This window comes from Chiloscyllium plagiosum, chromosome 26 (assembly GCF_004010195.1).
Source record: "Chiloscyllium plagiosum isolate BGI_BamShark_2017 chromosome 26, ASM401019v2, whole genome shotgun sequence".
In the NCBI taxonomy this organism is placed as follows: Eukaryota; Metazoa; Chordata; class Chondrichthyes; order Orectolobiformes; family Hemiscylliidae; genus Chiloscyllium; species Chiloscyllium plagiosum.
The window spans coordinates 32327349-32338611 of NC_057735.1; the positions used below are offsets into that span (position 1 = coordinate 32327349).

An 11263-nucleotide genomic window follows, 5' to 3' on the forward strand; every position below is an offset into this window, starting at 1 on the left:
ATGATTGCTGAGTGATTAGGATAGGAACAGTTGAGATTGGAGAGGCACTGGGTTATTTGATGAGCCCTTAATAGTGTGCTGAGAGAGAAGGAGAGGTTTATTTAAGAGGAAATTCACTCTACAATTGTGACAGGAAAGCAGGAAGATGAGGAGAATTTAACAGTTAGAGTAGAGGGTTGGGAAAGCAAACGCAAGGAGGAAAGTCTTTTTAAAAATTCTTAATAACAGGAGAAAAAGATTAAGGATGGATAGAGTGAAGAAGAAAAAGGAGGAAAATACTGAAGGGAAAATGGATGTAATGGAATTGGGTTCCAAATTGGCAGTCAAATCGCACACAGGAATGAACAGGGTCTGAAAGTGTTAACTGGAATGCATGTAGATGTTCATCTGCATGTAGGCAATGTAAGAAAGCAATATTGCTGGTGAATGGTTTTGGACACAATAGAATAGCTCAGTTTCTCATTCCCAAAATGATGCTTGCTACGCTGCATGTTTGCAGCATTTTCTGCTGTTAGACACAATCAAGTTTTGCCCTGTTCTTACCTGAACTCCCTCAGGAGGTCAGTAAGCGGTAGAATCACCATCGCTGTCTCAGCTCTTCTTCCAATTCATCACAAAGAAGCACGACTTTCACTTATTTAATCAAAAAATATCATTTTCGAATATTTTGCCAGAATCAATGAGGCCACAAATTTGAATGTGCTCACGTGTGTAGTAATTAACACTTGCCAGTGTTATTTATAAGTTTATTATACTTAGGTTTATATTTGGCTTTCCCTGCAGCAAAATATCATTCAGTTGATGTCAACAGGTTCTTGCTTAATTAGGCCCGCCTCCAACCCAGTATCTGTTTCTCCTCAGGTCATAATGACAAAGTCAATTGCTTGTGAAAACATTGTCAGAGACTGTAGCCAAAGGGTGCAACCCGTTAAACATGAATAAATAGTGATCATGAATTCCCAGCAGGGAGGCAATGTTTGAACGGTAACAGTTCATATATATAAACCACAGCATGTAACTCTGATTCAAAGCACAAAGGTCAGGGAACTAATAGTTGAAGATGTGAAGTCAATTTTGATAATCACTACCATATACTGTTGCAGGTTTAGTTTTCACTGTTCCCTGTTAATTTCCAAGAGATTTTATTTAGAATGGTTTTAAGTAACCAGCAAATCAATTAGTGTTGGGAGGCTATTGTCTTATGAACTCTGGTTCTTCACAGAATAGAGTTGGACATAGGTTCAAATTTCCCAATCTCCAGACAGTCAGAAATCGGATATACCCTGACTGATGCATTATGGGAATCCTCAGATGTCTGATACACTATATAATAATTATCCAGGAATTTTCATGTCCCAAAGGGTAATTACCTTCCATTTGGAACCTTCAAAAACAGTCCCTAATTCTGAATTGCAGAGAGAGACTTTGGAGGGTTCTAGATTAGTTGGCCAGTAAATGTTAGTTAGACTTCAAACAAATTTGTAAGGAGATCTCAGTTATCTGTAAGAATAATAGGGTGGTTATGGTAGGGGATTAACTTTCCAAACATAGACTGGGACTGCCATAGTGTTAAGGATTTACATGGAGAGGAATTTGTTAAGAGTGTACAAGAAAATTTTCTGAGTCAGTATGTGGATGGACTGACAAGAGAAAGTGCAAAACCTTGACCTACTCTTGGGAAATAAGGCAGGAGAGGTGACTGAGGTGTCAGTGGGGGAGCACTGTGGGGCCAGCGACCATAATTCCAGTAGGTTTAAAATCGTGATGGAAAAGGATAGAGCCAGATCTAACAGTTGAAGTTCTAAATTGGAGGAAGGCAAATTTTGATTGTAATAGGCAAGAATTTTCAAAATCTGATTGGGGGCAGATATTTGCAGGTAAAGGGATGGCTGGAAAATGGGAAGCCTTCAGAAATGAGATAATGAGAATCCAGAGACAGTATATTCCTGTTAGGATGAAAGGAAAGGGTGGTAGGTGTTGGGAATGCTGGATGACTAGAGAAATTGAGGGTTTGGTTTTGGAAACAAAGGAAGCATATGTCAGGTATAGACAGAAGAAATCAAATGAATCCTTAGAAGAGTATTAAGGCAGTAGGAGTATACTTAAGAGGAGGGCAAAAAGGGGATATGAGATAACTTTGGCAAATAGGGTTAAAGAGAATTCAAAGAGTTTTTACGAATACATTAAGGATTAAAGGGTTATTAGGGAGTGAATAGGGCCCTCAAAGATCAGCAAAGCAACCTTTGTGTGGAGTCGCAGGAGATGGGGGAGATACTAAACGAGTATTTTGCATCAGTGTTTACTGTGGTAAAGGACATGGAAGATATAGAATGTGGGGAAATAGATGTGACATCTTGAAAAATATCCATATTATAGAGGAGGAAATGCTGGATTTTTTGAAATGCATAACAGTGTTGCTGAACAAAGAGACCTTGGAGTGCAGGTTCAAGGCTCCTTGAAAGTAGGGTCACAGGTAGATAGGATAGTGAAGGTGGTGTTGGTATGCATTCCTTTATTGGTCAGAGCTTTGAGTATAGGAGTTGGGAGGCCATGTTGCAGCTCGACAGGATGTTGGTTAGGCCACTTTTGGTATATTGCGTGCAAGTCTGGTCTCCTTCCTATCGGAAGGATGTGGTGAAACTTGAAAATGTTCAGAAAAAATTTACAAGGATGTTGCCAGGGTTGGAGGATTTGAGCTATAGGAAAGGCTGAAAAGGCTGGGGCTATTTTCCCTGGAGCGTCAAAGGCTGAGGGGTGACCTTATAGAAGTTTATAAAATCATGAGGGGCATGAATAGGATAAACAGATAAAGTCTTTTCCCTGGGGTGAGGGAGTCCAGAACTAGAGGGCATAAGTTTAAGGTGAGAGGGGAAAGATATCAAAGGGATCTAAGGGGCAACTTTTTAACGCAGAGGGTGGTGCATGTCAGAAGAAATAGTGGAGGCTGGTACAATTGCAACATTTTAAAAAGCATCTGGATGGGTATTTGAATAGGAAGCCTTTACAGGCTATGGGCCAAGCTCTGGCAAATGGGACTAGATTAGGTTGGGATATCTGGTTGGCATGGATGAGTTAGACCGAAGGGTCTGTTTCCATGCTGTACATCTCTATGACTCTATGATTTAAATCTGATCTAACTCCTGGAAATCTGTAAAACAGACTCCCACTCCCAACTCACCACAAGATGGATTTCCAATCATTTACCCAGATTTACCCTCCCCAACCCAAACACCTGATCCAACAACTGGAACACCCACCACTCCTGTAAACGTGATCCAGCCACCTCCAACAAACAGCCTTCCTTCAATACCAGCCTCCTTCTGGCCACATTGCCCATGCCTCCCAACTCTGACATTCTCCTCCCACCTCATAGAATGATATGCTTCTGTCTATGCCTCATCTCTTCTCAGACAGTGATGCTATTGTTTTCACTTTGCAATACTAATTCACCTCTGTTATAAACAACCTTCCTTCAATAGCTATTCACCCATTTCATGCATGACACACATTAGAGGAAACACAATCATCATCCCATTCTGTTTTTCCATGCAACTGTCTATGCCCCTGTAGTTGGGTTCTGTCAGCTTCTCACCTCACCCATTGTCCCATCTATTCTTCATAACAGTCTAAAATACCAGTCTGAATAGATACTGATGGCAACGGGGGATACCGAGAAGCTGACACCTCACTCAACTAGATTATATTTAAGCTATATTGTGTGAAATGTCACCAGAGGAACATTAGACAATGGCTTTGAAATTAGATCTTGAAGATAATTGGAGATTTGGGTCAGCAACAGGATTATAGGCACATAAGAAATTGAAATAGACCATTCAGCACCCATAAAGCCTGCTCTGGAATGTAGCAAAATCATGTACGATCTGTCCAAGGTTTCACGGAGTCATACAACACAGTCCAACTAGTCCATGTCCAACTAGTATCACTTGCCTGCTCCTGGCACGCATCCCTTCTAATCTTTCCTATTGACATACCTATCCAAATGTCTCTTTAGCATTGTAATTTCACCTGCATCTATCAGTTCTTCAGGAAGTCCATTTCTCACGCTTACCACTCTTTTTTTGTAAAACACTTGCCCCCTCATGTCTTTTTTAAAATCTCGCTCCTCTCACCTTAAAACTGTGCCCCTTGATCTTGAAATTCTCCATCCTATGGAAAGGACAAGTCCCATTCTCAAATCCTCTTTGGAATCAGCTCATCACAATCTTCAAATCCCCAAATTTTCAACTATCCATCTACCTTTTTAAATGCTTAGTGATCTGTCCACAACTCTCCAGGGTATGCTTAATAGACATTTATTGCTTTCTGAGGGAAGAAATTCCTCCAACCCTTTCATCTCAGGAGCCAGCTTCATGAGTATCTTTTGAATGGCCCCCAATGCCAGTCTAAACTTCCTTAAATATTTGACCAAAACCATACACAATATTTCAGGTGTAGCCTCACCGACATCCTGTTCCTTATGTCCTCATTGCTAAATGTCCTTCCACCTATTTTTGTATTGTCAACTAATGTGGATACATTATCTATATGAATAACTTGAAGCAGGCGGTACGTATTATGTAATTTGAAACTCTGGGACTGATCCTCTTGGTACTCCAGTAGTAGTGTTTGATTTCAACTGTTTTAATCAAAGTTTGATTTCTCCTCACAGATGCTGCCAGACCTGCAGAGCTCTTCTGGCAAATTCTGTTTTTGTCTCAATTAATACTAGTTCATTGCTACCAATACCATGAGCTCCTATCTTGTGCAATAACCTTTTATGTAACACCTTATCAAATGCTTTCCGGAAATCCAAATATATCTACTGGTTCCCCTTTCTCAATTCTGTTTGTTAGATCCTCAAAGAACTTCAGCAAATTTGTCAAACATAGTTTCCCTTTCAAAAAATCATGTTGCTTATAATAAATTGTGTTGAGCGTTTTTTAAATATCTTATTTTTTCTTTCCCTTAATATCAAACTCCAGTATTACCCTAGTGGCAAACCAGTTTGGCAGTCTTCTGCTATTGGTTTCCTTCTCATCTTGAAGAGAAGCATCACATTAAAAGGTTTTCAAATTGTTTGGAATCTTCCCAGAATCCAGTGAGTTCTGGAATATTTTGACCAATGCCTCCTCGATCTCAGTAGCCATTTCCTTTAAATCTCTTGGATGAAGGCCATCAGGTCCTTCAATTTTTCTGACATTAGTCCCATTAATTTTATGAATATTTTGCTCCTCACAATAGAGTCTGTTATAAAATCTTTCTTCCAGGAGCACCTTGCTTCTGTTATCATTGGGATGTTTGTGGCCTCTATTGTGAAGACTAGTGTAATATATTGGTTTAACTATCTGCCATTTCCCTGTTCTCCAATATTAATTCTCAACTTGCATCCTCCAAGGGTCACACACTTACTTTAGCAACTCTTTTTCTTACCATACATGAATAGAAGAGAATTAGAGTAGAGGAAGATGGCAGAAATGGTAGTATCTGAGCAGGAATAAAAGTTGATGGTGCATGATGGGATATGGCAGTAAAAGCATCAGGACCAGAAACAATTTATTAACTTACATTAAAATATCTAGCTGTTGTCAGCAGTTTCCTCAATTGCAATCTTGGCGATTACCTTTGTCCCATCACCCCTTCCACTTTAATGTGTAATGCGGGCACCACTGTCAACAAAGCTGTGATCTGACTTTTGAAGCCTCTTTTCTGTTTAATAGTTCATTAATAGGACTAATGTCAGAAAAATTGCAAAGACCTGATGGCATGAATCCAAGAGATTTTAAAGAAAATGGCTACTGAGATCAAGGAAGCATTGGTCAAAATATTCCAGAGCTCACTGGATTCTGGGAAGATTCTAACCGATTAGAAAACCTTTTAATATGATGCTTCTCTTCAAGATGAGAAGGAGACCAAAAGCAGAAGACTGCCAGTCTAATCTGTCACAGTGCATGGTGCAGTGCTAATGAGATGGCAGCCTTAAGTGTGTGATGCAAGAACAAATGTTTCGCACGGTTTATATTTTAACCAAGTTTAGGTTATGAATATGCAGATTTGGAAAAAAAAAGGAAAATGTGATTACACATCACAGTAATCTAGTATGCACCACAGGCATTTTGTTTTATTACAAGACCAGTGCATTAAATGCAACTATGTTTGTGGTCTCCTCAGACCTGTACACTAAGTAGTATTTATTAAGTTGTATAAGGAAACAAGCTATTTGGAAGTATTGTGTTCCACAGTTGGACATATATTTCCGTTGATACCAGGGATAATTGCATTTTCAGTGGATTTAACTTGACAGGCATGTTGATGTATTAAATAGACCTAATCAAACAGGTATTCTGTAAGGAGAAACTTAGTGCATTCAGACTGGGATTTCATGAAAATAAAACAAAGAAATGTTAATAATTAACCATTTCTCTATTGCAGCTTTAATGATACAATGGAAAGGTAACTTAAACATTCTTAAATAGCTATGAACTGAATCTAATAGATAATACTCATATACGGCAAACATCAAAAATTCTATTTCACAGCTAGGATATCAGTAACAAAGTTGCATCATAAATCAGCTCGAGCTCATTTTCGGTAACTGTGAGCCAATTAAGAGCATTTGCCATAATTAAAGAAGCTAGAATTGGACATATTAATAAACACATGCACATAATTCATTTGACTTTGTGCAGATGTTCATCATATTATGTGATTAACAGTGACTTTTGTTCACGGCAATTATTTTACACATTAAAACTCAAACAGCGGTTTTGGCTCATGAATATTCTCTTGAAATTCAAAATGCTCACTGTTTCAACTGTGCATTGTTATGCCTCCAACATTTGGGATTTTGGTTCAATACATATGCTAAGTCATCATAAACTAGAATTCAGAGAACGAACAAGGCTCAAATCTTCACTGTCTCTGCAATTTTGCAGTTTCTTTTCTGGAGAAACATTAGCTCAGAAATAAAATAATTAGGCATTTTCATGAAACATTCTCTACAAATTAGTTGGAAATGTTCAAGTGCCTCAAGTCATCAGCTTTATCCACTTGATAGTCGAGCGGAAAACAGTCATCCTGAAATAATTTGCCCATCAGCAAATAAAAAAAGCTTAACTGTGGTTTGCAGTGATTTGCTTTCTGCCCTCATTACTATTTAAATAAATGGTCAGATTTCATTCATGACAAAGAAACAAGTATTATGCAAAACATTGACCACTTTGAACCACAAAAAAATGAAATACTTAAAATATAACAAGGGTTTTGTCATCATAGATACTAAAACATTGAATGACATGATAACTACAGTAGTCAAATTAGAATGTTCTTTCAAAGAAACTAAAGGAGAAGAATTAGACAGGACATGATAGGAGTTGACTGAGAGTAGTAGAACAGTTGCAATTGAGATTACGGGATCATTTGACAAATGCTTCTGCCAAATATCAGACGTGATTCCATACTTCCCTCATTTCCAACGACCTGAAACTTTCCCCTTGCCACGCTTTGAGCTAAAAGGGGGAAAAATAGCGACGAGTTATTGCAGTTTTTTTCAACCTCACATTACATAGAATTTGCAAGAAAGAAACAAGTCTTTTAAGCTGATAATTATGCTCCATAATAGTCTCCTCTCACTTGATTCCATCTACTTTATCAGCTTATTTTTCTATTTCTTTGACCTTCATGTATTTGTCCAAGTTCTCCATAAATGGGTCTTTGCTTTTCAAATCTAGGTATGCGTGTCACAATTAATTATTTAGCAAGAGGTTAAAGAGAACCTAAGAGAATAACAAGTATTACATGTGATGAAAATGGGGAGAATTATAATAAAATAATAATCTAAGAGATTATTTCAGTATGGGTTGATTTAAGAAATCAGAATTTATAGAACAAAATCAGATAATAATGGTCTTGGCAATTGTCAATCAATTATTGCTAATTGATGGAGGAGGTAGTGATATTATCATATTATCACTGGAATAGTAATTCAGAAACCCTTGGGGACATGAGTTTAAATCCCATCACTGCACTTAGTGGAATTTAAATTCAAATTCATGTTAACAAGTCAAAAGTGAGTTGAAATAGTCTCCACTTGCCCTGATGAGAACAGTTCCAATAACATATAAGAAGCTTGACATCATCCAGGAGAAAACAATCCACTTGACTGCGCACACATCTAACACCTTCAACAGTCACCACTTATATCACCGATGCACTGTGGTGGCTGTGTGTACCATCAAGAAGATGCACTACAGCAACTTGCCACAGCTTTTTAGACCATATCATTCAACCCCACAGCTTGCACCATCTACAAGGACAACACATCAGATCCATGAGTGCATCAACACCCCTCATTTTCCCTCCACATTACACAATGCCTTAACTTGGAACATTATGATGGAACAGGTTAAAAAAAACAAAACAGCTTTTACAGAACACTAAACTGTGATTTGAATGGTCCAGTATGGAGTGGTATTGATCATGCTAACATCATAAATGTGACATTGAGTGTTCAAAACTTACACCTTCTGATGATCATTGACTCGGTTTCGAAGTACATTAATCTGAAAGACAATAAGAAGTTCAAGAAATACTTAAACAGGTCAAATAAGTGAGAAATCCCACGAGTGAGAAAAAACAACTTCGTTCAATGAATGTTGCTGTTCTAATTCCTGTAGCACTTTGTTATTTTTAATCATCTCCAATGAACATTAATTGAAATGAAATATATAGCATAGAAAGTATTTTGTCAATGAAATCTACATTCTTCTGTTGTGGTATTTCCACTTAGGTATACTTAAGAGGGTGTATTCACTTAACTCTGAACCACTGTACTCTTTTTTCTAGTTCATTGCCATATTCAATTGAAACACCCAGTATTATGAGTCTTTAGAGATCAGTTCAGGGTTGGGGTAAGATCTAGTGCTTCAGAACAGCTTAAATATTATAGCTACATAAAGGGAAGGGTCAACTATTTCAATGTTGGGAACAGCGGACCATTGGAACTCAGTGCAAGATTAAAGCCCATTTTCCCCACAGTATACAACTTACAATTTTTAAGAGTAGATGTGAATACACATAAATATTTTGTCCTTTGAAGTTTTGATTGCAAAAGGCTACTTTCTTAAAAACAAAACTGATTCAGCATCATCCATAGCTATTTTTGACATAATTTCAAGGGTGATCAGTATAATATTATTACTGCTTGACTGTTTTCAGAACCAATTATCATCAAAATGGAGGGTTGTAGGTTCACAGTTTGATCAACATCTCCAAGATTCCTTGCCAGCGGAATAAATAACCTCTATTTCATAATCTTTTCATAGTGCATGTGTTTACATCTCCTCTTACACTTTAAAGATTTTCTGGAGTTAATAGAAAATTCTGGAGTTAAGTCACATTGATGCACAGGATGTAACTGGTTCGCGAAAAAGTGGTTCACTTTCTAGCTTTGGGTGCAACACTGTGATGTATTTGTCAAAAAGCAAACTGAATGTACATAGTTGGTTAAAAATATGTAAAATTTCAATCTAGCAAAAATATTCACACTTCTACGTACCTCATATTTCTGTTGTTTCATTTTCTCCTGTAAGTCAAATTTTTCTGCTTCCAGTTGGTACAGCCACTTCCACAGCTCCTTGCCTTTCTCCCTGTTCACACAGTAAAATAAACATCGCAGAATGCTTGAAATATTATTCCAATTTTGACTGGAGTCCTTTCTGAAAATTCTAAGTTAGCAATGACATAAAAAGCAGATGAACTCTGTTGTATGTGCCTAAAATGTTATGAATTCCTCTGTTTTCCTATTGGAATCCTGGTGACACTATGAAGCAAATCAGTGCAAAACTAGAATAACAATTTAAGACTACAATATTTCTCAAACAGACTCAAGGAAACAGATGTACAAAGAAACAACAAAGCAAATTCATCCTTACTTCAGTTCACCTTCATTCAGATCATCAATATCTAAAGATTTGCGTCTCTCTGCCAGGATTTTCTTCTTCTTTTCTCTCTCTGTTTGTCTTTTCCCTCCTCGGCGACTTTCAATCTGATGGAAGGAAAGTGATTAGTTTGACTTAATCCTATAATTCATTGTTGTTTTAATCAAATTGGAATGTCACTCGCAAAATGGCATTCTAGTTTTTCTGAGACTAAGAAAATATTTTCAATTAAAAAGTATTTGTTGGGAGAATAAAATTGAAGGAGTGAAGGACTTTCCAAAAAATAGTTGACTTTTCAACAATTCTGAATAATTTATCAGTAATTTAGTTTAATGCTTCAACAGACAACTATATGTAAATGACTCATGCTAATAAAATGCATACATATTGTACAAATAATATATTAATAACCTGAATGAAGAACGTGATTGTACAATCAGCAAGTTCACAGATTACACAAAAATAAATGGGAAGGCAAGTGTTGAGGATAAATGCATGTGTCTGCAGAAGGACTTAGACAGGTTATGTCAGTGGGCAAAGACTTGCCAGATGGAATGCAAGGCTGTGCATTTGGCAGGGAGAACAAAGGAACTGAATGTTACTTGAATGGGGAAAGACTATGGAAAACTACAGCAGACAGTGTTTTGGGGGCTCCTCATGCATAAATCACAATAACCTACCATACAAGTTCCAGAGGTAATAGGGAAGGCAAAGAGGGAATATTCAGAGGGACTCAAGTTTAAAAGTAGGGAGGTTTTCCTAAAACTATATAAGATGAGACACCACCCACGCCCTCCACCTCCTCCAACACTTCTGTTTCCCCGGCCCTTAACGCCCCACCTTCACCATGGATATCCAATCCCTCTACACCTCCATCTACCATGACCAGGGCCTCCAAGCCCTCCGTTTTTTCCTCTCCATACATCCCCAACAGTACCCTTCCACCGACACTCTCATTCGTTTGGCTGAACTGGTCCTCACCCTTAACAATTTCTCCTTTGAACCTTCCCACTTCCTCCAGACCAAAGGGGTAGCCATGGGCAAACGTATGATCCCAGCTATGCCTGTCTCTTTGTTGGCGATGTAGAGCAGTTAATCTTCCGTAATTACACTGGCACCACTCCCCACCTCTTCCTCCGCTATATTGATGACTGCACTGGCGCCACCTCATGCTCCCGCGAGGAGGTTGAGCAATTCATCAACTTCACCAACACATTCCACCCTGACCTTAAATTTACCTGGACCATCTCTGACACCTCCCTCCCCTTCCTGGACCTCTCCATCTCCATTAATGACGACCGACTTGACACTGACATTTTTTACAAACC

At 38.1% G+C, this 11263-nt stretch overlaps 1 protein-coding gene across 1 annotated transcript in view; it reads right to left on the reverse strand.

The window, feature by feature from the left end:
* Positions 1 to 6715: 6715 nt before the first annotated feature.
* Positions 6716 to 11263, reverse strand: part of LOC122562942 (troponin T, cardiac muscle-like) — a 35115-nt gene continuing 30567 nt past the window's right edge. The window contains exons 11-14 of the mRNA XM_043716244.1: positions 9930 to 10042; positions 9554 to 9644; positions 8518 to 8558; positions 6716 to 7505 (exon numbers count right to left, since the gene is read on the reverse strand). Coding sequence (XP_043572179.1) covers positions 7463 to 7505; positions 8518 to 8558; positions 9554 to 9644; positions 9930 to 10042 — 288 coding nt within the window. The 3' untranslated portion in view covers positions 6716 to 7462. The remainder of the gene's footprint in view (positions 7506 to 8517; positions 8559 to 9553; positions 9645 to 9929; positions 10043 to 11263) is intronic.